Genomic DNA, 27,946 nt, shown 5'->3' with positions numbered 1-27,946 from the left:
GGGTTCACTCTCAAAGGTCTTTCTAAGTTCGGCAATCCCATTAAGATTGTTAAAGTTTTCAGGAATTCTGTCATTACCCAAGATGGTAGAGCCTGGAACATAAGGAGGGTTGCCAAGTGTAAGTCTGTTCCTCCAGGTTCTGTTCAGACATCTACTCATGACAAATGTTCTGCTCAGAGTTCTTCTCATGACGACAGCAACTGTGTTCTGCCCTCTCAGTCTGTGGCTCATAGAGTTAAAACCAATGCCAGACCTGTTGTTATGCCTTCTAGGTTTTTATCTTAATTCTCCTCTTCACTGTACAGTTTGGCTTGTTTTATAGGAAGGAGATGTGTTGTATTTCACCTTTTATTTATTTATTTCCTTTGCTGGAACTAGAACCCTGCTCCTGCGTGAGCCTTCCTGGTTCTATGTTCCAGATTCTCTGTTTGGCAGTTTAAGCCTGCCCTGCTGTTCAACTGGATGCTCTGTGCCTTTTCCACCTTTAATAAATCCACTTTTTTAATATAAATCGTTTGGCTCTTACCTTACAGTTGCTCTCTCCTTTCTCATGTAAATGCTGTATTACAGTCAGGGCTAAATTTCTAAGGAAACCATGCCAACTTATGACCTTTCCATCTGCCCCTGTGAAATACAATGCGGAAGTTCTATATGATATGCCTGAAGGTAGCTGCAGCTTGGGATCTGGACATCAGCAAAACTGGACCATGCTTACAATAAATATCAGCTTCGTCATCACCATAAACATCATATTGTGCTTACCCTCACCATTGTTCCGTCAGGACTCAAGAGGATACAGCAGGGAGCCAATACCTCTGGGTGCAAGCCTCTTATTTTCAGTGATTGCTGCCCGACAGGCCAGCCAAGCTATCCTACCTTTTGAATGCGTCAAGGAACTCTCTTATTCACACAAGCCTTTTACTGACAAAGATCACATGGATTGCAGTTATTTGGTGACACAAAATAGCAAGAAACCATCTGACTGTTCTTGCCCAACCCCTTTATCATTATACTAATTTGCGGCCTGACCCACACCATTTACTGTCTCTAACTGTACCTCACCACTGCACTCTTGCCAGATTACATCATTTAATTTACAAAACTGTAATTATCAATTCAACTAATACCTCCTTCAAAGAGTGTTACAATGGTCGCACAATTGTTGTGCTCCATGGGTAGAGCACACATGGAACACAACAATCTTGCAACCAAGACTGTGTGGTGCCTTATCCAGTGTGGCCGACTCCTTCAATCGGCCGCTCTTGGAAATACTCTTGCTATGGTTGGGGATACCAGTGGTTCACCCACTGGCCTACAGCAATCCTTCCTTTTATCCTTTAGAGTCAGTGTGTGGCAACATCTGTGGATGAATCCAATAAGCACACTAATCTGCCAGCTACCTCAGTTAGACGCTGGGGAGACTGTGCACTACCCAGCTGTGACAGAGGAGGTTCTGGCTAAAGGAATCACCTGCTTGCCTCTATTGGTGAGGTCTGTCATTCCACTCCGTTATAGCAAAAATAAATTACTTCAGAATGGAAGGGGACATTATTTCAACTGACAAGGCCAAGATGGTCGAGCATTTATTAAAACATTGGAATGTTGGGAGCTCCCTGCTTCTTCCGCCCTGAAAAGGTCAGCAGAATAACATTCCAGTGTTTTTTAAAGGCATCTCGGAGCTCGAGAGGATTTAAATCCCCTCGAACTTCGAGAAGCTTTTGTTTTATGTTGTTAGAATATTCTGCCCTCTAGTGGCAGAATGTTCTAATAGCCTTTTAGCCCTTCGTAGTAGGGCTATACGGCTATTAATCTGCCCACTCCCTTGTTTAAGTCCCTCGCCTTCGGCTCGGGCATTTAATGCAGGAGGGGGAGTGGACCTTTAATAGCCGGTATAGCTCTCTACGGCGGGCTATAACCCCTTCAGTGCTCATGACGAGCTCAGCTCGTCATGAGGCACTGTGCTCGTGTGCTCATGACGAGCTGAGCTCGTCTTGACCACACCCATTATCATTATGGCCCAGCACAGCAGAGGAATAGCCTGAGCAGCCAATGTGTTAAGGCTATATTACATACCCCATTCATGCTCCCAAACCAAGATGGCACATTCCTCCACTCACTGACGTGATATCCTGTTTAACCATATAAATGGTGGCAAGGCACAGTAGTGGATTAGAAATATTTTTGCCACGCTCATTTCCCCAGGCTCTTGATTTTAGTCCCACTATTTTTCAGGACTGTTTTAGATTTCCTCTGGACTCCTTGAGTTCTGCTGGTCCTCCGGATCCTCTATTGTTAGAATAGTCTAGTATTTGGTTCTCTAGCATTTCTTAAACCTACTAAAATAGAACCAACTGTGTTCAGATATTTCTGAATGTAACACCTGCATGCCTGTGTGATGCAGTTTTGGGTTTATGTCAGCACAATTCCTAAGTTACAACTATTCACATCGTAAGAACGGGCCTGTGTGGGATTTAAAGTCAACATACCATGGCAGCTGTGTATTCATTGTTTGGGTTAAATGAAAGGTACTGTTACCTAACCAAAGTAACGCAGGTCTGGAAAATGATTGGGAGCCAGTGTAAGTTGAGTGCAAAATTCTCCATAGCTATAATATACCGTTCTATATTGGCTATTAAAGGCCCACTCCAGCGTTAAAGGCCTGAGCTGAAGGCAAAGGCCTTTAACAAGGGAGCGGGACTTTAATAGCCGTTATAGCCAAGCTAGGAAGGGCTATAAGGTTATTATAACATTCTGCCACTAGAAGGCAGAATGTTCTAACAAATAAAAGAAAGGCTTCGGGGTACTCAGTAGGATTGTAATCCCCTCAGGCTCCCTGAAGCCTTTGTTCACAGCTACTGCTATGAACAAAGAAACATTGGAATGTTGGAGGTCCGGGCTTATACTAGCCATTATAAGCCCAGAGCTACTCCATTGTTTTCAATGGACCTCCCAACATTCCAATGTTATAATATAGTCTTATAGCCCACCGTAGCGGGCTATACTGGCTATTAAAGGCCCGCTCCAGCGTTAAAGGCCTGAGCCGAAGGCGAGGGACTTTAACAAGGGAGCGGGACTATAATAGGCGGTATAGCCCAGCTACGGTGGGCTAAAAGGCTATTAGAACATTCTGCCACTAGAGGGCAGAATGTTCCAACAAATAAAAACAAAGGCCTCTTGGAGTTTCAGGGGTTTAAATTCCCTTGGGCTCCGAGAGGCCTTTGAAAAAAACATTGGAATGTTGCTTTGCGGGTCTTTACTGTTGTCTACAATGGAGCTCCCAACATTCCAATGTTCTAATATCTGTTATTTTTGCATTGTCGGTGACTTTTTATTTATTAGTTTAGTAATATTTGAAATAATGATGGTTAATGTGCCTGTGCCACTGCAGCACGATTTGTGCAGGGTGTAAATAAACTGACATGGTTTGATAGTTGGAAAACGTTTTTTGATAATTTCCCATATGCGACTGTCCCCAATTCCCAGCATGTGTTTCAGTATATGATGCTCTCAGCAAGATTTCCGAAAAATGATGTGTTGACCCAAGTGCTTAATAGTGGAATTTTTTCCCTCTAAATATTAATTATTGTATTCAACGGTTGCCTTTTATCAAGAAACCAGAGCGAGATTATGGCGACGCTGGATGTGTATACTTGAAAACGAAAGTACAGTATTTACATGGTCCTTACCTGGTACAGGGTCCATGAGGTTCATAGAATTGACATCCTCAATCAAAACCTGCAGGGAATTTACAAACAGGGATATAACTACCAAGCAGCAGCTGTATTGTTTACAAGTCAAGCATATATATTTATCATAGATGCGGGAATTGGGGAGTAGATAATAGGAAAGATTTAAAAATAGGCTGGAATTTAATTACCCTAACTTTCAAAGAAGTGAAGGAAGTGTTAAGTGGGAGAAATCAATAATAAAGCCATTTCAGCTTAAACAGTTGGGAGTCTCCCACCTAAAATGAGCATGTCAGTTTGCATGATTTAATAGAGCAGGCTCTTATGTCTGGGGCAGGGCTTGAAAAAAACACTTTTGGGCAACAAGCACTACTGGTCTCAAATCTAAAAATCATAGTGATAACGTGGTATTTACACAAACATTTCTTTAAAAGACTCCTAAAAAGTAACAGTACACTTTGCAAGACTGCTCTACAGACATATTCATTTTAAAATGCCCCCTTCAAGCACTTTCTTTTTTCTTACTTCCATTGATCAGTTTGTCTTTACCTGCCAGGGGGCACACTTCGACTGTTTCTTAGGAATGAGGCCTCTGCTTCCATAAGCATTTTGACTGCCAGGAAATATCCAAAGCACTGCTCTCCCTGATGCTAGTCTCTGTGCCACATGCCAGTAGTGGCAGCTCCTCCTCTAAGGCGGGGGAGCATCGGCCCACTCCTTTTTAGCAGTGAAATAAAGGAAAAATAAAATGATAATAACTGGACATTATTATCATTTTACTTGTTTCTGCTGCAGCAGCTTTGCAGGGTTGGGTGGGGCTGCTATGATGACAGGAGCAGGGGGAGAGGTAAGCACACTTTGTAAGTGTGCATGAATGTTTGGCTAGACGTGTTGGGACGGCCAAACATTTATGCACACTTTGCGTATTCTCCACCCAGGCTGAATTTTAGTCAGGTTGGAGGACATGCCCAGGCTCCCACAGCATGTAGGTGCTCAGATCAATCACAACGTTGTATTGTAGCATTGTGATAGCTATGGGGAGCCTGGGTGTGTTTCCTGTTCCAGGCCGGAGTGAGGGACTATGGAGGAGAGACGTTGTGAGGAAGCAGCAAGAAGGTACGTTTTTTCTTTCTTTTATTTCTATACTCGCTTAAACTAGTCTCCTCCCCACCCCCGCGCGCCACAACCTCACTACCCCCGAACTGTGCTGGCCGCCACTGATGTCACTTCTTTTATTGGTGAGCTGCAATGGTACCAGTCCTACACAGAGCGGTATGAGACAGAAGCTCTGAATATATACAGTCGCCATAGAACAGCTGATGCAGTACCTGGCTGCGTAACAGAGCTATAAATCGAATTGGGATGAAGACGACTCACAAATGCTCTTTGGTGCAGCTGGTATATGGTTAGTCCAATTCAGACAGGTGAAGGTACCCAAATATGGTGGTCTGTAGACTACCAGGCAGCGGAACAGATCCTTACAATGCCTAATAAAGCCCTTTATCTTTTTATTCTGAAAAGCACATCCATTTGAACAAAAGGAAAGCAGGGATTCGGCTTCTCATTGAATTCAATGCATGATGACTTGTTTAATTGATGTTGTCAACCACAAAGGGAACAAGAGATATGATACTAATTACATGATATTTTAAAACTCAATATGAATCTTAGATGAGTCCAAGGTGTTGTTGTTTATTGAGAAAGATATACATTGGCAGGGAGGCAGTGGGGGTAAGAATAATCGATTGGTGGAAGTCAAGTGGGATCGCCAATTAAAACGTATATTGTTAGAAAGGGCTTCAGATCTTGTAAAGGGAGTCAGTGTCTTTACCGTATAAGAGATTGCGTTATTACTCAAGGGGTGAATACCCACCTTCCGTAATAATCACAATCCTGGTCACGGTGAATTCTCAGTCACTAAATTACCCTGAGGTCTACTCCTTGGTAGTTTTGGCACTGAGCAGACAGGCTTAACTGAAAGCAATGTGTAAATTATTTAAGCATTATCAAAACAGTAATTAAGTCAAAACATAATACAATTAAAACACCAAGCTAAATTAGAAAAATTGAGAACATTTTAATAAATACAATTACACAGAAATGACAAAAATCAAGTTAGAGGAACTGGCAATATTTTTTTTATTTGTTCAGGAAAACAGCGTCCAAAGGCATTAAGTGCCAAGCACAGTCATCTGGTGGCAGTAATCCGGCACTTAGGTGTGATTTGAGGGGGGCCGTGATGGAGCATTGGTAGGATACAGAAATTAGGTTCAATCCAGATGGGACTCAGGGCCTGACTATGAGTTTGGTGGTAAGGGAACCACCATCGCAATGGCTAGTGCCTAGTTGGCGGTCGGCCAGCCATATTAGGACGGCAGTTTGAAGGAAAAAAAACACCAGAGTACCGCTGCCACTGCCAGCCATTCACAGACTGCCTCAAAGGTGGCATGGGGAAAGCAGCTGTCAGAGGGTGGTACAGACAAGTTCACTGCCGTCAAAATTATGAGTTGGCTTTCTGTTGAGTCAACCGTGCCAGGAGGACTGACTGTTTCAAGTTGGCAGAATCAAAGGAATTGGGGTGCATACTCACCCATTTACTTTTCTTTCCTTCAGTCTCCCACATGGATCCCACCAGGTCCCACTGTCACAGCAGCATCTTGACCCCAAAGAAAACGAGCCTGTTGGTGCCGAAATCCTGGTAAGTCTCTTTTGCAGTTTTACCCATTGACTGGACTAGGCACATATGACCCAGACTCCAGCAATGGAAAAGAACTGGTAGTAGGTACTTTTTCACATGTGTCATTCATATGTGTACATTTAACATGTGTGTAGTCAAAATATACACACCTGTATCGACACACATGAAAAAATATTTCCCACCGTCAAAAACACCGCAGCTGCCCTAGCGGTGACATTGTAATACAACGGGGGGAGACTGCTGCAGTGGCGGTATGGTGGTAAGACAGCCAAGCTCGTAATCAGTCCTTTAGCCTCAAAACTTGAAGTCCACGATCTTAAGTACGGCAAAGTAGCCAGCTGTAGACAAAGAGGGTTCCAAAAGGTCGGATAGCCATTGGTCACGGTCCGGGTAAGGCTTCTGGTTTTGGCAGGAAAAGCTTAGAGCAGGAGACAATTGAATTTTGTGTCTAAGGAAGTCCTCTGGCTGGTGGGATACTTTTGGTGCCTTCGCCTGGTCAAGATATAAACGCTCGCACCTAGTCATTTTTTCAGAGCCCAAATTCGTTTAGCGGAACAAAGCTGCAGGCTGTAGCTGATAACTTCTCTGCGAGGTCCTCCTGCATCAGATTTGCTGCAGTGTGAGAAACTGAATTTTCTACCCAGTAGCAAAGCATTCCTGGGCGGATTGGCTTGTCAGGCTGCTCTCAGTCCTCTGGGTGTCTTGAAGTTGAAAGCTTTTCTAATTCCCAGGTTTTTAGGAATGGAAAGAGATGTCCATCCAGGCACAGCCAAAGGTTCCAGGACCACACTAGGCCAGACGACAACAGCAGTCTATATGGCAGGTCTAGTTGGTACTGGTAAGCTGGGCAGTTCAAGAAAAGGCCTCTTGTAGCTTGTCAGGCCCCTGTAACTTGAACAGGAGGTCAGTCGTATGATCCTTAGAGTCAACCTCTTTGGCCTGTCAAGAGGGAGCAAGGTCCAGTACTTCAGGCTCCTCTCAGGTCACAGACAGGAGCTTCAGTCCTCTTTTGGTCTTCCTCGGGTTCAGAAAGTGTTCTGAAGAGTGTTCCAGAGGATGCTACATTTATGCTTGGCACTAGCCTGTTGGTGGAGTGACTACTGCCCCTGCCTAACCAGAAGGGTAAAATTCCAAGCGGTAACACTACCCACTTTTGCAGCAGTTCCTATCTGCCCTGCTGTGGACAATCCCACAGTGCCTCTCACTTCTAAAATACAAAATAGTCAAACTAATTCTCCCCATGTGCAAGGCCTGTGTTCTCATCCAGAATCAGGGTCTGGGTAATAAGCAGCTCCTTCACTGTGGTCATTCCAAACTAGTTCTGGGGTCAGCACTCCCCACTGGCTTGGTGCCTGCCTAACTGGGAGGACAAAAAGAAGGGCCTGTCCTGGTGTCATCTGAGATCTGTTTTTGACAGGGGCTGCCCTTTTGAAGAAAATGAAATTCCTGGGTACAGCCCAAATAATCATCCTGCCAGAGGAACAAAAACACCTTCCCACAACCAGGCCTTTGTCTTTGCTCTGAGTGCAGCTTTCACACCTCATTCAGGGCCATTCACCAGCTGGGTGACAGTTGTAAGGCTCATGTAAATTAGCCTTTAAGAGTTTTAGGCATGGAAAAGGTAACTTTCTAAAAGTTTCTTTTGTTTAATATTTATCAAAACTCTGACTTCACCATTAATGGGCCAATTACGATGTCGGTCGAAAAGGCTCCGAACGGGATTCGGATTCATAGAGTTCGCATCAGAACCTATGTTTCTGACCGAATCGGATACATTTCCGACAGATTATGATGCTAGGAAACCGTTCGGCTGTCAGATTCCATTCCGATTGGCATTCAGACAGCCAGAGTAGTTCAGAGCCGAATCGTACTGCTCTATGGACACTGTATCAAACTGATTTATTACGATGTCGGATTCCAACAGCCGTTCCGAATCGGTCTGCTCAACGCAAAACAGCTGCTTGAATCTGACTTTGAGGGCCTGTAGCAGGCCCCCCTTCACACATAGGCCTCCTGTTGGGGCCTGTGGGTGTACCTATGGGACCCATCTTTACAACCATGCACAGTGTGGCAGGCACCATGGGATGCCATTGAAGTCTCCCATTGAAGTCAATGCGAGCTCGACCGAAGAATGTTCGGTAACATTGTAACCGGTCGGTGGGACTCGGAGAACCCGATTCGGTTGGAAATTATTCAGAAACCGAATTGGTCGGAAGAGTTTCCGACCAGCATGGTAATCAGGCCCTAAGTTGGATTTTGATAAATGGTTAAAAGAGTTGTCAAATCATGTCTCTAGGTGGTCCCTACACTACAACAGAATTAATATTTAATATTACTTTCGAATGGGAAAATAGTTTATGTGTGTTAGTCAATGTCAGCAAATGTTAAAATCATTTTCTACATGTCCTATTTTTCATACCATGCACCCAGTCTTGTGAGCTACTAGGGCTTCTTAGGAGCGACTTCTTATAATTTTGAAAGGAAGGTGTAACCTGTCAAAAGGGTTTATTTTGACAGGTCAAATTGCAAGTTTTTACACTTCTCTAGTCAGGCTAAAATAGTGGGCATGAAGCTCTATTTGCACTGTAGTAGATGGTGCAGCGGTTCACCAGTGACAGTTAACTTCCAGGCCATGGATACATTTTGTACCATATACTAGGGACTTATAGACATGATAAGTATGCAAAATAGGAGTAGGCCAGTTCAACAATGTTAAGAGGGAGAGCATAGACACTTTACTACTGGTTAGCAGAGGTAAAATTCACAGAGTTCTACAGCCAGAAAACAAACAGACAGCACTAAATTCTAGGGGTGCATCACACAAAATGTGATCATTTCTCACACAAACCCCCTCATAGCCTACTTATCTGGTACACTAAAAACAATTGTTTTTTCTTTAAACATGGGAGGTAAAGGTACTGTTGATGACATGTGTACTATTGATATAGTTTAAAGTCAGAGGATATATGCTTGACTAAATGCCTTATTTACAAGATGAATTGCATAGAGGTTTTACATTGTAATGTGTTTCTTGATCAGTTTAATGTACCAGACATTAGTGAAGTGTTGATATGACCCAGAGTGTGCACAAAAGTTCTGTATTGATATTGTTCTGTTTTTTTTTTTAGTTTTATGGGTCAATCTTCTTGAAATATATTAATAACATCGATAATAATACAATTACTATTACCATTTGTACCAAAGTCTTTCTAAATGCATATATTTCATACATGGCATCATCTGAGTTTCACTTACAGCTGCTTTACCGTAATGGTTGCAAGAGTGGAAATAACATGCTCTTTCCATAAAAGAAAAATGCTCATCTTCAAAATGAACTCACTAAGATATGGGATAAATACCTGTACTGAATGGCCTAGCACTAACAGTCAAACTTATAATTAAGGATGACTTATTATAATAGCAGATTTCTTTCTTCTTGACTAAAAAAGGGATCGTCTATAAGCACTAAACAGCATGTATGTTCAAAAAACATTGATGAAAACAGCGTGCCACAGTTGTATTCCCTTCAATAAAATTACCTTTCTATGAAGAAATGTTTCATTTTAATTTACACTACTGTCTGATTTGAATTATATTTAGGCTCTATTTCAGAATACTTTTCGAGCAAATCAAAAGCAAAATAAAATGTAATAGATGAACAGGACATATATCTAAGTGACTAAACTGTATAGTATTTAATGACTGGATCTTCGTTTCTCCAAGCAGCATTGGTAACTATCAATAAAACATTTTTAATAGTATGTTTAATTTTTTGTTTAGAAGACAATTTTACTTACAGTTGGGGATACTGACAATCTTACATTGGGAAATATTGAAGTTATCATCAATATACAGACCACTGATACAATATTGAGGTAAACAATATCGCTTGACACAAATATTGTTAAACAAAATATTGTGTCTTCATGCTTATAATGATATATACGAACATATTGGATATAGAATATTGTTTAACACTAATATCATCCCAAAAACCTACAAAAATATAGTTTTTTATAATATATACATAGTTTAAAGTAGTAAATCATAAATATTTTCATATATACCAGTAATATAATTAAAATTCCATACATTCTCCTAATACTTAACATTGTATATAAATATATACTTATAAACACAGATATATATGTGTCTGTATATATATATATATATATTAATATAATATATACTATAATAATAAATACTACTTTTATTATAATATATTAATCAATTAAATAATGAAATTATATATATATATATATACACATATAAACATTTACATATATGTGAGTGTTTAAATTTTAAAGTATATATTTATATACAGTGTTAAGTATTAGTGGACTCTATGTAATTTTCATGATATTACTGTTATATACAAAAATATTTATGATTTACTACTTTAAACTGTATATATTTGAAAAAACTATATTTTTGTAAGCTTTTTGGATGATATTAGCTTTTTATGTATATATTTATATACATACAAATATTAAAAATATATATTTCACATTATAATCATATTCTGTTAAATGTTTTAAATGTACTATTATTAAAACATATATATATATACATAGATTTATATATTTAAATTAAACTTAAAAATATCTTAACAATTCAATTATAAAAAAATACATAATTTACCAGCTAAATCAAATATAAAAAAATGAAAAACCAAAATACACAATTACAAAATAATTTTGAAAATAAAAAAGTAAAATATTTTTTTAGAACATTTAAAAAAAGAAACAAATGAAAGTAAAAAATAAATGATACCAATAGTATGTAAAGAATTGGAGTCTTGGAATATTATATATACTAATCCCAAACCAGTTTATGCAGCAGAAGTGGAACTGTTGGACTTTGGAGGGGTGACATTTACTATTTCCACTACAAACAGCACAACAGTTGGGAAAATGTTGGACTTCGGATGGGTTAGATTTGCAAATCCCGCTCAAGTTTATGCAAAAGCAGGGAAAGTGTTGGACTTCAGAAGTGTTAAATTTACTATTACTACTCTAATCTAACAGTAGGTAAAGTGTTACATTTTGGAGGGGTTACATCAATTATTTCCATTTCAGTCAGCGTAACAGTAGTGAAAGTGTTGTACTTCAGAGAAGTTACATTTACTATTCAAAAGTCAAACAGCACAAAACTAGGGAAAGTGTTTGGAGGAGCTGCATTCACTATTCCCACTCCAAACAGTGCAGTGCACTCTAAACATTGGACTTCGGATGCGTACAATTTACTATTACCACTCCAGTCTGTGCAATAATGGGGAAACCATTGGACTTAGGAGGGGTCAAATTTACTATTCCTACTGGAGTCTAAGCAATAGTAGGGAAAGTACTTCATTTCAAACACATTACATATTTGAATAACCGTATTATTTAGAAAAAATATAAAACTTAATATTAAGGTTATTCTTTAATATAAAATATATATATTATATATATGTATATTTATACATTAAAGAATAAGACACAATTTAAAAATGCACACAATATCCAATTAAATAGTTATCAATTAAAAATCATCCTTTACTATTTTGAAACTAATTATTTAGTATTTTAACAATAATTGTAATAAATATTTACTATTCATTTTAAATAATATTAAAGTGATTATTTAATCATTACGTAATTAGCTTCCCACTATTTACCCCTATAATACTAGCACCCACACCTAAAAAAAACTAAAATAAATAAGTATAGCATATTTACATCATTGATAATCAATTAAATATTTAACAATGAATGATTAATTGGTAATTATGTATTACTTAATTACCTTTCCATTCTATGCCGCTACAAACCCAGCAGCCCACAACTAAAATATAACAAACAAATAAGTATTACACAATTTACATAATTAGTAATCAAATAATGAAATTAACGATTCATAATTACTTGTTAATTATTAATGACTTAAATAACTTCCTACCCTAAACCCCTACAAACTTAGCACTTAACACCTAAAATATAACACAAATATATAAGCTTTACACAATGTACATAATTAATAATACATTGAATAATTAATTCAAAATGAATAATTGCTCATTAATTACTACTTAATCAGCTCCCCACCCTATACCACTACAAACCTGGAAGCCCACACCTAAAATATAACTAAAATAAATTAGTATAACATAATTTACATATTTGATATAAGTCACATATTTAATTAAAAAGTATTAATTATTTAACAATTAAATGTTGCTTAATTATTTTCCCACCCTACCCCCTACACACCAAACAAACTGCTATGACACTTTAAACTACAATTAACAATTAAAAAGAAATCAAAATCACTTAAAATTCCCAACTAAATTAAAGCAATTAGTAACAATTATACAAACAGTAGTAACACGTAAAATTAATATATGAACTAAAACACATTAAAATAATGATAAAACAATATATTTTGAAACTATACTACTGAAAGCGATATCAAAAACATCAATATTCTGAAAATTGTATTACTGACCTAAAAATACGATATTCTTGCCTGCAGTATTTTTACATCATGATATTTTCGTATCTTGATATTTCCGATATTTCTGTCACCTGATATTTGCAACTCAATAATTTATCGAAATACCGCACTAATCAAGAGAGAGAGAAAGAAGCTATTTCTAAGATGACCATCGTAATCTTCATTTGCATAAATGGTCTAAAAACAATGACAATTATAGTTCTGATTCTAAAACTAACCATCTGTCGTTGTGCTATTTAGCTGAATTCTACCCCTTATAGACTACACTTTATAATTCATCAATATTTATGTCCTTAATATTAAGTGAGTGTTATTGAAAGTCACAAATGCAGTACCCATGGGCCCCTAAAAAAGTTAACTTTCGCCTCTCAGAGATGTGTTTATTGTAGCATAGAACTTAAAGAGTTTTCCTAATAAATCTTGCTTTTACCTATTTAGTAATCCATGCGCAAGCAAGCTGATAAAATGCATGTTTGAAGTTAACATTATGAGAAAAATATTTTGGGAACAAAATATTATAGTTGTGTTACTATCCGGTCCCGGCGGAGAGGGGTAGGCTAATGAGCACGGACACGGGAGCCAAGAACCTTAACCACAGAGGCTTCACTCCTGATGTACAACCCGCCGGGTTCTGTTGTTGCTTATAATTCCTGACCATTAGGCAAGGAACAGTGCAATACAGGTACTCCATTCCATAATTTTTTAATGAGTCACTTATGCTTAGATAGATCAGTTTTTGTATACAGAATTTCTCCACTGATTGGTCCTGATGAATTACGTGTCAATGTACTTTAGCGAGAAACATGTCAACCACTTTCTCCATTGTCTAGTCTAGTCTCGAGCTAGAGAACATAACTTTCCAGCGAGTACAGACTAGCTTCTGATTTTAGTTGAAGCAAGGGACCACCCGAATAAAGGTTTTTTCTGGTACTCATTGCCTCATTTTAACTCACTGCTCCATCTACAACACTCTGGCCCCTCACCCGCACTTCACCTACAGGCAGTTGGATAAAAAAGATCTCCGCTAAAGAGCCCCTCTTAGAGGTGTTGCCCGTTGGGGATTGCCTACCCAACGAGGAGCATTGCCTATGATGAAGCATGACACCTGCAAAGGTGTGTGAGGCCAGTATATCCAACTAAATGGATACCCCTTGGTAGGTTTCCATGAAACTTTACCTTTTTTCCACACTCCTGTGACCTGCACACACTCCCTCCCCAGGAACAGCTCAGTTATCTTTTGCAACAACAAAATATTATAACCATTTCCACCAGTGTCACAGAGCTGATTAATGTAAAGGATTACACTTTCCTCCACCTAGCTTACCTACTCTGCACAGGAGGTGACAGCCCCTCACCTTCACTGATTGTACTTTTCTTTTCTGCTTTGCTCTTTCTGACCCCTGCTCTCACTTCAATAAATTAAAGAATGAATAGTTGTTGTGTCCATCTCACTCTAAATTTATCTAATTGGTGTTTACCATCATTACATATTTTCCTTCATGCTTTGAGACTTCTTGGACTTCCCAACTGATCCTTGTAAATATTAACTAGTTAAGAAAAAACATGTTCTATCTACTTTCAACTCCTGAATCATTTGGGAAAAATGTACAAGGCTGCTGTCTGCTCACTGGATGTAGCTACTCAAAAACCTGAGGTTTATTCAGATAATTAGGAATCCAAAACCTTAATAGAATTATAATCATAAGCCTAGCATCCACATTGGTTTCTTTTTTTTTCTTTTTTTTCTTTTTTTTTAGTATGAAGCAATTTAATATCCCATTTCTGGTCATCTCGAGGAACATTAACATGGCAAATAAGCTATAAAGTAGGCAAAAAATATGATAAATGCAAACATTATTCTCATGTAAGAAATTAAATAAAATCAACAAACTGACAAAGCAAACTGCTTTCAACTCATTTATGTAATGTCAGTAGAATGGAAAGAGATTGTTGCTGACAACTCAAATCGTGTTCATGGGGACTGGATTCAACAAATCATGTCAAGGTGTTTGCAATACACTGGTATATTGCAGCAGATTATTGTGCATTTGCCACCTGCCCACTATATACCCCCCCAAGACGATTTCATTCCTTACACCAGGCTGGCTGTTTGTTTGATAAACAAAAGGGTATGATTCATGTTCTTCAGCCTGGTATTTATGCCATACACATCACTGCCCCACCACATATCACTTAGTTGGTTTTACAGCATGGCCCATCAGGTTTCCTAAAGTCAGTGAACATTCATCACCTGGTAGTACCAACACCCCACAGACCCCCTTCAAAATGTTAACTGTTTGAACTATATGGACGTCTCTACTAACTTCTTCATCAGATCAATGACAAACTGCATAACCTCGAAAGAGCTTATCCATGCTAGCCAGATCCTCCTTCAACCTACCCTGAAAATTGAAATATCTTATGCATACAACCTGCATTCCTTTCACAGTAGTTTCTTTTTTTTAAAAACATCTTTATTCACAATTTTCCAACAACAGTTTTCCTACCTTTCCCCCCCGCCCCCCACCACCCCTGATCGGACAGAACAGAACGAAAAGTACATATCGTACAGTATACTATTTACAAAACGATAAACAAAAGAGAAAACATACATTGTATATTTGTGGTATAAATCAAAAACTGTAGCGTCAAATAGCTGGTTCAATTTTTAACTTTGCTGCTGGCACCATTCTAGCAAGGGAGACCAGATCTTCAAGCCAATTTTCTGATGCCTTCTACCCTTCCGTCTGTATATAGATGTCTCCATATTTGAGATGGCCAGGAATCAAGATAGCCATTGGTTAAAGGAGGGGGATTCGGGATCTAGCCATGCAGGGGCAATACATAGTCTAAACACAGCCATAGCTATAAATATAAGTTTGTGGCCCACCAGGGCTTTATTGGGATCTGTGGCTCCGAGTAGGATTATATCACTAGACAGGAATACCAGAGTTTTTACCACTGTTGTCAAAAATTTCTCAATTTCCTTTTTAAAGAGATTTAAACCTATACAGGTCGAAAAGATATGCACGGCGTCGGCACTATACAAGCCACACCTAGGGCAGTGTGTGCTTGTTTCACTCCCCCACTTAGCTATTCTATCCGGTGTGTAATATAGTCCAAAACACGTTTTATAGAATTGCGCTTGCAGTTTGGTGGACATGAGAATTGCAAAAAACATGAAGCCTTTGTGCTCCCTTTTACGAGTAGGCCGAGCAAGATCGAAAATAGCTTCGCGCAAGAGAAAGTTTCCAAAATATACCAGTATTGACCTTGGATATTGTGCTGGTGTGTGAGGTCGCTTTGGGAGGGTTAAGGGAAAGCGGTGGGCGTGCTGTACCTCTCTGTCCATTTCCCAAGATTGTAATTCCGGAAATGCTGTTTTAAGGAGGAAGATCATGAAGCCCCTTGGATTGTTCCCCTCTGCACCTTCGGGAATTCCAAGAAAGCGTAGGTTATTTCGCCTAGCTCTATTTTCTTGATTTTGGACCTTCAGCATTAGATCTTTTACAATTCCCTCCTGCTCTTTTTCCTGAGTTTGAAGAGCGGCAACGTCTTTCTCCAGGTTCTCAGTATGTAATTCCACTGAAGCCATTCGGTCTGAGATTTCTAAGCAGGTGTGACCCACATTTTTAATCGCTCCTTGAAGTTTTGGGATGGCAACAGGGTTCCTCCTGTTGTCCAGCTTAACATCTTCATGAAAGTTCTTAATAGAGGTTAGTACATCACTCAGGGAGGGCTCTACATGTTTTCCAGTGCAGCTGACATTGTCATGTTGTTTATGACCGATCCCTTTGGTGTCTTCCAAAAGGCATTGAATATGGTCTGATTCTGTCGTGAGGTTTGAAGTTAGGTTCTTTCGAGTATAATTGACCTGATCTGTATTGCTCCCCTGATCTGTAGTATTTTCATGTATCAGTTTATTTTGTCTTTTTTGTCTTTTTCACTTTTTTCCAGCTTTTTTCTAGGGGTGTTATCTTGCACAGATTTGTTTGTTTTCCTTACATTTAGATCTGGGGAGTCTGATGACTCAAGGCTTGATTGCTCTAGTCTCTGTGCTTCACTTGCCTCACTTGCCTCACTTGAAGTAGAGATGCCGGTTTCGTATATTTCAGAGTCTGATTCATTGGAAGTTACTTGGGTTTGAGATTGTGATCTCTTACAGAGAGAGAGAGTTTTTGTTGAGGGAGAGGAGAGATTTGGTAGTAGAGTTTGACTTGAGTACATGTGCTCCCCTGAGCCTTGTGGTAGATTCACGTCTGAAGGTATCTTTGAGGTTATCTCTGTAGCTTCTGTTATTGTGCCTTGATCGTGTTCTGGGTCTAGATCATGACCTATAACTGTCTCGGCGACGGCTGCTACTGTATTCGCCATATTTTTTCCCTGACTGGGGGATGAAATTACAATTCCTGGATCCAAAGCCGGTCTTGTCGCCACCTCTGATTCTGATTCTGATGCTGGCGCTGTGTGGTCAGTTATTCCGCTGGCTTCAGCTATTTGGGTTCCCGGGTTATCCAGCAGAGCCCTTCGGTTTTCAGCTTTAGCTGAGTTATTCATCCCTTCCCTAGACAGAGGGCTAAAGATATTGGAAATCCTTGGTTGAGACTCAAGTGATTGCCCGCTAGTTTTGGCAGCTGATTTGAAGTTTTTAATGGTTTGCAGTCTCTTTGCTTTTTTAACCAGCAGTTCCAATTGTAATTGTAATTTATATTTATATAGCGCATTATCACCAACGGTCTCTAAGCGCTTGCTTTAGGAACCCGTCCTGGTTTTTCCCTGTGAGATAACCTGTACTGGGCACCCCCAAGGTGAAAGCCGCGGGGGGCCATAGTGGAGATTAAGCAAGCTATTGCCCAGCGTTGCAGAGTGTGAACCCGTGATTCTAGCAGGCACCGAAGCGAGAATTATCGAGTCCGTGGACATTTTGGGCTCAAGACCCTGCCGCGTCGGGAATTGAACCCTGGTCCCAGTCTGACCTCTGCTTCATGGTCTGCCTCTTCTAGCAATTGAGCCACCTTTCTCGCTGTCTTCTATATCCTTCTCCTTGTCTCTCTCCTTGTCTTTTCCTTTATCTTTATTTTTGTCTTTATCTTTATATTTATCTTTATTTTTGCCCTTATCTTTGTCTTTGTCTTTATCTTTATCTTCATCCTTGTCTTTATCTTTATCTTTATCTTTATCTTTTTTGTCTTTGGTTTTGTCTTTGTCCACATTGGTTTCTACGGATTTGTATCTTATTGAAGACTGGTATCCCCTCTGAGCCTCATAAGAGATGTAATCATCCTTTACTTCAGGAAATACCTTCCCAATACTCTCAACCATGTATTTCTAACAGTTCTGACCTTCCACCCATTCGGGTATGCCAAAATAGCACTGAAAGGGCATGCTTGCTTTTACTGAGATCTAGCTTCGTTTTATGTATGTCATTGCACTGATATCCAATGCAAAGATTCATAAATCATTCTACAGGTCAGGTTTCCAGATAGGTCGATTTACATTTATCATGGGCCACACTTGATTATTCAGTCTTTTGCCAGAGAAGTTAGAATGATGCAAAGTCACAGTGGAGACTTCTGTCTTCCCATGCCATCTGTGACCGAAAGGAATGACCTTTATGACTGGGATATGCACAGTTAATGGAACTCGTATCTCAAGTTAAAATTTGTGTGTTGTAGTCAGTAAAAAATTATGGATTATGAAATATTTAACTTCAGCAATCGCTAATATTCTGGGAAACTTTTAAAGTCACTATTCAGGGCAAAATGACCTATTTTAGCTTCAGAGAAGGAAGAAAGTGAACATCTACTCATGTAATTTGAAGCGTTTAACGTTATGTTTTTAATAGCTAATGTCTATTACTGATGAAACTTTAGGGTGATATTTACCAGCTGGGGCTGTGCAGGTAACAGCGGTGGGGCCAGGTGGGGGGAATTTCAACAGACAATGATGAGGGGAAATTGCCAGTCTGCTCTTACCTGCACGGGCCACAGCTGATCATTACGTAATGTAGAATTACAGGCAGCCAACGTAGGAAGATAGTCACATTGCCAGCACCAAGCTTGGAGTATACGCAAGCAGAAAATCATGGGGAACAGAATACAACTCACTTTTTACAATCAGTTTCAGTGCTAAAATTCCACCTTTCTGGAATGAAGCAATCATCTGCATATTTTACGTAAAACTTGGTAAACTTGGTAATCATATGAACTATTACTCTTGTTTAAAGTAGACTTTAGGATTTCCATGAAAATATTGGAAGGCAGAAATGGATAGGGAAAACTGCAGCTAAAATACCAAGAACAACACAGCATCATTGTTTGTCTGCTTGAACCCACATGCTAGTTTTTGTAATATATCTTGCACAACAAACTGAAGTGCTTCTTATAATCTCAAGCCTGGGTGCAGAAAACACTTTTTACAAGATCTGCTGGAAGTTATATTCAAAGACTCTGTTGATGTTTGGAATGGCAGTTACATTTACTGATGCCATGTTACTATCAATGACCAATAACGTGGGTGGCGAGTCATGGCTGTTCGATTTACTCTGCAGATCAACATCCAAAGAAGGGAAAGGCTACATTTTACTGACTGACTTTATAACTCAGTTACAACATTATAGGGACTCTAACAATGCCAGCAAAATTCTTGACTAATTACAATTAATTGCATGGAATGATAGCTTGGGCAATAATAATGAACTATGAAACAAAGTATTTTCGTGGATTTATTCAATATATTGAACAATAGAAGGGATACAGAACAGAAAATAATTTAGAGGTAAGAGGAAAATAAAATCTCCCTAGGATAATGCCTACAAGATTACTTAATAAACATTAATGTAGTATATAAAAATTTGCCAAATTACTTAGTACTGCTTATTAAAACTGCATTAGGATTTTATCTAAAATTTTATTTTACTAACACTGCTAGAAAATAACTTTCCAATAAACTAAATGTAATGATACTAGAAGTATAATGCAACATTTGAGAGGTGCAGCTTTAAATACCTTTCTCGGGATTGAATGTTTTTTCATAAATCACCGGGGTTGATGAAATCCAGAACCGTAAAAAAAGGGGGCATCAATATTTATATGGAACCCAGAAAGGCCTTTCATCCAAAAGGAATACATTCATAAACCTTAGATAAGTCAGATAATATCTGTACAAGTTTTACTATTTCTTGTACACGGCTCCACTTACTACTTATAACTTTTTTTTGTTCTGTATAATTCAGTCTAGATTTTCCATAAACTGTTTCTCACAACTTCCTTCAATAAAAACGAAGTTGAGCTGATGGTTATTGTTTTTTGTCCCTAGTTGAAGACATGGTAAACGAAGCAGTGGATGCTGTATAAAGTAGGTCCATGAAGGTTATTGGATAGACAGGGATCTGTCAAGACCATTTAAGTGGGGAATGCAAGTAGACAGCCCCTCTGTGTCAAGGAGCCTAATAAACTCGCAGAGCAAATGAGAATCCGGTGAAGAAAGTCAGACTCAGGGGAAAAGAGGTAGGAAAGGGAGAAACACTGGAGCACTGGGATACAAATATTATAAAACATGTAAACACATGTAAACACAGTGGTTCATAACAAATGTATCAATTTAGCTTATACATTCACTCATATAAATGACTGTAAAGGAAGCAAGAGAGAACAGATCCCGAAAATGTGCATCGCAGAGGAGAGAGATTCCAGGTAGAGACTTCATCAGCATTTAAAAGGATGCATAAATATTCATTAATGGTAAGTTCAGTCTGAAGAGTCTCTTGAATGGGAAGGAGCCAGAGGGAATGGCAAAAACAACAAAGTGTAAGGTAAAGCTGGGTGTGAACTAGGAGTGACAGCGAAAAAAACACCATCACACTCAGTTGTCAGGAAAGGAAGTGAAGCCCTGTCTGTCTTTTAAGCTGCTCTGCCACTCTCAGTCCAAATGAGGAAGTAAAGCCAAGGTAGGTGCCATCTTAGAATGGTACATCTCAATTCTCTAGAATAGTAGAGGTGACAATCTTACTTCGGAAGGATGCTGTCTTTTCCACCTGTCATGGTGCCCCTAGTCTCCCAACTACCATAAGCCCTCTGGGTGTGCCCTGGGTACCACTACCTCCAACTCTCACTCAATCTACAATGCCAACGTCTACAAAACCCCACCAACCCGCATCTTCATCTGTCCTAAAGTTTACCCCTTTGTTTAGATGTCAGATCTGAGTAAGATTTTAGATGAGCCCTGACAGGATCCAGTCCTCTTGCATCTGCAGGAATTTAAATGGAAATGAAATGAAATGAAAAATACATTTATTAAGCGCATGGCTACCCAAAGGCAATCCCAGCGCTAATAACGGCAAATGGCAGAGGAGCCACCAGACTAAGGGAATAGCCAGGTTTTTAACAGTTTACGGAAGGCAAGATGGTTAGATTCTTTTCGTTAGTGAAGAGGAGGAGAGTTATAAAGCTTGGATGCATTGTAAGAGAACATAAGCTCCCGAATCCTGGATTTCCTATTCCTAGGAACAGTGGCAAGGTGCATGTCATCTGAACGAAGGCGTCTGTTGGCACGGTAGGGATGAATATTAGAGTGATTATTGTCAGGACCCTTTCCGGCTAACGACTTGTGGAACTAATATACAGTAAATTGTTAGCCTATAAATCTATCATATCTCTGGCCCTCCAGAACCAATTGTGAACACCAAGGGGCCTATTAGGATGGCGGGCGGATTGCCTCCGCCAGGGTAGCGGTGGCCACCGCCACCCTGGCGGAGGCAATCCGCCCGCCATCCTTCCCTGCATTCCCCCCGCCATAATACGATGGCGGAGGGAACCGCAGCGGTCGGAAACACCGCCCGCCTGTTTTCCGCCCCGGTCGCCTAGCGGCCGGGGCGGAAAACCTGTAACATGGTGGCGGTGTCTTGTAGACACCACCCGCCATATTACAATGTGCATTGTACAGTGCATTTCCGTGGCGGCAATGCCGCCACGGAAAGGCATGTGGAGACTCCCTGCGGGGCCCCTTGCGGGCCCCCTGGGAGTCCGTGGTTTGGGGGGTGCACATGGGGGGTACCTATGGTACCCCCCCGCATTTCAAAGTGTAACATGGCAGGCACCGCGCGGTGCCTGTCATGTTGCGCGTTGAAAATCAAAACGTGCACTTTTACCATTGCGGCGGGCGGAGATTCCTGCTCCGCCCGCTGCAATGGTAGACATACAGGATGCGCCTGCCTGTGTGGCGGGCGCATCCTAATACAAATGTCGGGACCCCCGCACTGTTAGCGGGCGGTCCCCTTCTCCGTTAGGGTGGCGGGCGGGCAAAGCCCGCCCGCCATCCTAATGGACCCCCTAGACACTATATAGGGTTGAAGAGGTGAGGTGATGGGCTAGCTGTTCATTAGTAATAGCCTTTGAGAATCCACTGAAACCTCTGTGTTTTCAGGTACACAAGAATGACCCTTTAGCTAAATGTGGTTGTCAGTGCTGAAAGGTAGAACTGTTTGGTAGCTAGGAATTTTAAATGTGTGTAATGATTGCATCTCAAAACTAGGCCTGGGCGGTAAATTCTGTTCCGTTCGCGGAGTTTGCAGAATTTAGGTAATTTCGCGTTCCGCAGAGAATGCAGATTTGACAAAAAATCCGCGATCTTCGGCTTCGCAGAATTTTTTGCTTGTTCGCACTTTCAAAATGGGTGTTCGCAAGATATTTCTCTCAGAGCACGCAAACAGCATTTGCAAACAGGAAAAAAGCATTGAGCACGGGCGGAACAAGCAATTCCACATGTTCACAGAACTTTTGCGTGCTCGCGGAGATTTATTACCATTTCGCGGAGCTTTGCGTAGCGTGACTACGCAAATTCCGCCCACCCATACTCAAAACATAGAATTGTAAAATCGAATTGTAAAATCAATAACAGTGCCCTTACATAATTAATCCACAAATATATTTTTAGAAGCACTACCCTATCCAGAAATCTGCTTTTGCACTGTCTGTCTGACACTGGATGCCTGCACTCATTTAAAAAACATTCAAACTATAACTCAGTTGGCTATCTCCCAAAATTTCCATGGACTAATCAACAAATGAAAAGTAATTGAAACCTCAGCCAGTTGCCTATGAATTTAACAGCCCTGCTCTGACCAAGACAACAAAAATCAAAAGGAATTTGAAGCCATGTAGTTACCAGCATAGCACAGCAGAAGACGTAAAATGACTCTTCTTTTATCAGCACTGAAAGTTATTATTGTGCGGAACGCTCTATCACAAATGAGTAATTCAAGGTCTATACCTGGGCTGGAATTGTTCGTGTGAGATGAGAACAGCAGTTCTTCTTCTCATTAATCTGTCCTCTCTGATCACCTCTGGTGATTCCGACAAAATGACCTGAAAAAGTAATTGAGAACAGCAGATTAACTTGAAAAGATAGTCTTTAGTATTTCAGACACACACAACATTTCCCCCTCTTCCATATTGGAATGAATAGATCTCTATTTGCACCAAAGGGCCAGGCTAAATACTCTTTAGAAATGCTTACCCTAATTTACCTCTCATTAACTTGCACACACTTTACGCTCAGAACAATTTTAAATACATCTAGCATTGAAGGCCATCAAAAGCACCCCATCATCACCAGGCTTTACACTCATCTCTGTACTGTACAATCATCATGCCCTTACATCATGATATACCCTATCAGCATTGTACTGCACCTTTGGCATGTGTGTTTATTTAGTAGTGCTCTGCCAGGAGGTTCGATCTGTCAGGCAGATATAGTATGTCAGAGCATTGAGATCTGAACTGATCATAAGGCGTGGCAGGATATATACTGTCTAATGCAGTGGTGTGATTTGTCTTGTGGTGTGTGTCCTAATCAGGAGGTGTGACATTTCATGAAAGCAATTTGATCTGGAGGTAAGGTGTGATCAGATGACAGACCATTCTGGTGGTTTCTTTTGTTGTGGTCTTTAAGTGAAGCGGTGGTCTAAGGATGCACTCTGTATACGTGATTTGGAGGTTTTAGTTTATTCATGTGGATAGGTTTGCCTGGCCTGGCTGAGGTTGTGCAAGGTAAGATTTAGGACTTTCATGTTTACCACTGATTGACTTGCACTCAAACATCATTGTCACATTCATCTATAGAAGTTGCATCCCTCAACATAGGCATTGCAAAATACCCTGGATGTCCTTACCTCGGTCAGGAGCAGTTGATTGATCTACAGTTGCTTGAGGATTATCTATGTGGTTGATCTTGAACACCTTGTGGGGATCTTGAGATCTTCCGGATGAGTCATCGATCTTCGTAAAGACCTTCTTCCCATCCACGGTGATGCTCTTTAAGGCATTGTAGAAGTTGGTTTTCCATCTGCCTGGGTCAAAAACTGCTTCACTGTACTTTCCACTTTGTGTTGCCCAAGACTTACAAAAAATGAAATAGGTAAATGAAGACTATATAAAAGAGTTAACATAGAACTTTGGTGTGTAATGAATCTTTGTAATCAGGAAAAGATACTCTTTTAAATGTTTTATTATTATATACTTGAGAAACTAAAAATATTTCCACAAGGTTTTATGAGATAAGATTTGTTGAGGGCTTCTGAGTAACATAACAAATGTCTTTATCACAGAAGAGGTGACAGTACCATGCAATTAAGTCACTAACAATTCCAAACGACCAGAGAAAGACAAAATAAATCAGAATCATGGAAGAAATGCTGCATAAGCTAAATGGAAAAACACTGAATCCTACAATTGGGCACAGAAAATTGCAAAGAATAATTCAACATTCAGTAAGTAACGTAGTGAATCCTTGAACAGGCAATGGAAATTGTCTTATTCCGGTAAATGTCAACCACAAATACGGTGAAGCCAAGAAAAAAATATAAAGGCATATCCCTTTATCCACAGAGCCCCTTATCCTCACAATGAGTGAACTGTAAACAGCAAAGTAAAATGTCTGGGAACCGCAAGGGCGCAAGTGGCCTCACCATCACCCAGGAAACCATCCCCTATTAAACCCTCAGCTTCCTTTTTATATAGCTAATGGGGACTGGTGTAACGAAACTCGAGTGGGCCTCCCTGCAAGGCACGTGGAGGGGCCCCCTCCAGCTCAACCAGATGCTCTGCAGTACAGAGTGCTGTGCTGAGGGGGCCCCCTGGAGCTTGGGGGCTCCTCGCTCTGTGGGCACCACGGGGGCATATGTTACGACCCTGCTAAAGGGCTCGATTGATGAGAGAAATCTCAGATACATGCTGCTTTCCATTTATTTGATGCAGGTTCGTTGTGCTTTCTTGTGCCCTCTCTTCCACACCTGGACTCTATGCTATGGGGTACGCTACTGGATTTAAAAACAGGGTTTCTGTCTGGACTCAGAGGTAATATGTGAAATAAACCCTTATTTACAATAAGAGACAGGACAGGAAAGGGTGGAATCGCAGATGGCTGTTGCCTTAACATGTTCTTTAGCATTCGATTCCTCTAATTACTGCTGTACACATTCAGGAAACAAGAAAGGATTCAGTATAATTGAACTTCTACACATGCTTGGCAGACATGTTGTGTATACCTTTGAATCTGTGGTGTAGTGGTTCAGGGCCATATGTATCAAAATCCTCTTTTGCGATTCTAAAATAGCGATTTTTTGCGACTCGCTATTTGAGAATCGCAAAATGCTATCTATGTAGGATTTGCAATACCTTTTGCGAATCCTACATATTCCTTAATTGCGAATCTCAAATTGCGATTCGCAATTAAGGAATACCTCCCTATTCATTCCTATGGGCTTAGAGGCCCATAGGAATAAATGGGAAGACATTCTCAATTTGCGATTAGCAATTAGAGAATCGCAAATTGAGAATGAAATTTCAAGGGTGCATGGGTGTCAAAAGGACACCCTGTTGCACCCCTAAGGGCATGTATGTGCTTCACATTGCACTTTGAAAAATGCAAAAAAGTGAATTTTTCAAAGAAATCGCAAATTACCACTAACTTGAAGTTGGTGGTTATTTGCGATTCCTTAAGGCCAAATTGCACTTTTTTGGTGCTTCTTACATTGCATTTAAGGAATCGCAAAATTTACGATTCCTTAAATGCAATCGCAAAATAAGGAATCGCAAATTTTGCGATTCCTTATTTTGCACGAAGATTTGCCTTCATACATACAATTTAGCAAAATTGCAATCGCAAACGCTGATATTTTGCAAATTTCGGCGTTTGCGATCGCAATTTTGCTTGATACATATGGCCCTCAGTCTGCAGTCATGTGTCCCATTGTGGTGACTATTTAAACAGAGTTGGAACTCAGATCTATGCTTCCCAACAATTCAGCTTCAAGGATTCTTATCTGCTAGTCTGAAGAAAAACAGGTTTTGTTTTTCAACTACCGAATGCAGATATCCTTTGTGTTTATCAGCTGACCCATTGATATAAACACAATAGTATATGTTCTTCACCCTTTTGTGATTCTATTTTGCTCCTCGATTCCTAACTTCTTCCGACTAATGATGACGGTAGTGCTGATTAGTATCAATTGTATGATTGCAGCTGCAAGCCTTCATGAAAAACGAAATAGTATACTCTGATTACATTCAACCTTCAAAATATTTCTGTGTATAATATCAACAACATGGGAGAGATCATACAAAGCACAACTAATAAAAACGCTAAGTCTAAGAATTCTCTTTTATCAATGTGTCTCTATCTAGATACATCTATAATCGTCAAGGTAATATTATTATGTATGAATTATTTATGAGTACCTGTAACTCCTCCTCAGAAAGAGAACCCCTCGATATCTGTCTCACAGAAACAATGCTAATCAACTAGCAATAGCAGTAATGAAATAATAACACCATAGTATATTTAGCAAGTACACTTACAGCATAAAAACCCGAATAATATCATGCTTTAGAAGGACAAAACAAACAGTAAAATTTCAGTGGAAAATGCAGCCAATTGTCCATAGATACTATTCCCGTTATAAAAGAAATGAGAATGAAATATACACAAAGAGAGAAAATTTAACTAAACATAATGATAGATAAAAAAGATTACCAAACAATATAAATAAATTTCAAAGCCCAGAATGTGTAATGGGAAAGAACACACAAAAACATCAAATGTGCACACTTGTACCCTTGATAATAAAACATACATCCAAAAATGTGGCCATATATCCCACATTTAAAAGGTGCTTTTTCCATCTCATTTAATTTTAACAACTTTCTATGATAAGCTATATAAGACCCCAGTGTGATTCGATCATAATGAAACAAAACATAACAGAAGCCAAAAGACCACTTATTTGATATTTTTCCAACAAGAGTAATATTAGTCCCCTCTGTATGATATCAATCTTCAAAATCCAATGAACAGAACAGTCTTTCAAAAAATTGTCCATGCATACTCATGATTGGGTAGTTACGTCTTGCTTATGATAGAAAATAGCTTAATCTGTCAGTGCTCCACAGTTATCCTGAAAAGATTCAATCCTAACTACAGGACTCTCACATCAAAGTAATCGGAGGGCATCTTGTTTATCCACTTTAAATATATCAAATGAACCAATCACAGAACACGACACAAAGTAAATTCATTTATTGTGAAACACTGGTGCTGATTTAAACCACATGGGTGTAATCTAAAAAACCAATCAGTTGGAACATTTGACCTTAAATACATAAGCAAATATCAACTACTTATAATGCACAAACTTAAACATATTTTTCCACTGCTTGGCTGAAAATGAAAGAAAATCCAGGATCACAAAGTACAATTAAACTACAAGAATACAACTTCTAAAGAGGACTCAAACCTCCAACATTCTAGAGGAAACCCAATGCACCATTGATTATAAGCTGGTCACCCACATGTCCTATAGGTTTTCACAAATGTGGGTCTTGCATACGCGGCAAATATGGTATGGGCAAATTTACACACTTTCAAGATTTTTCCAGTCAGAAAATGTTGATTTCAACATTTTTGAACTGTAATTCACACTACTGTATTACATTAAAGTTTGTGTCTGCAACATGAACTATGTGGTTCATTTAAAAGGCCATCAATTACTCGATGGAAAGGACGTCTATGA

The 27,946-nt window shown here is 39.6% G+C and overlaps 1 protein-coding gene across 10 annotated transcripts in view; it reads right to left on the bottom strand.

The window, feature by feature from the left end:
- LOC147733236 (interferon regulatory factor 3-like) overlaps positions 1–27,946 on the bottom strand; it is a 282,847-nt gene that overhangs the window by 86,755 nt on the left and 168,146 nt on the right. For all 10 annotated transcript variants that reach the window (XM_086957790.1, XM_086957794.1, XM_086957793.1 and 7 more), the window contains 3 exons: positions 24,050–24,275; positions 23,149–23,243; positions 3,687–3,735 (listed from right to left, as the gene is read on the bottom strand). In XM_086957790.1, coding sequence (XP_086813916.1) covers positions 3,687–3,735; positions 23,149–23,243; positions 24,050–24,275 — 370 coding nt within the window. The remainder of the gene's footprint in view (positions 1–3,686; positions 3,736–23,148; positions 23,244–24,049; positions 24,276–27,946) is intronic.

Source organism: Lissotriton vulgaris, chromosome 2_1, assembly GCF_964263255.1.
Source record: "Lissotriton vulgaris chromosome 2_1, aLisVul1.2, whole genome shotgun sequence".
In the NCBI taxonomy this organism is placed as follows: domain Eukaryota; kingdom Metazoa; phylum Chordata; class Amphibia; order Caudata; family Salamandridae; genus Lissotriton; species Lissotriton vulgaris.
This window is presented reverse-complemented; position numbering and strand designations above follow the sequence as displayed.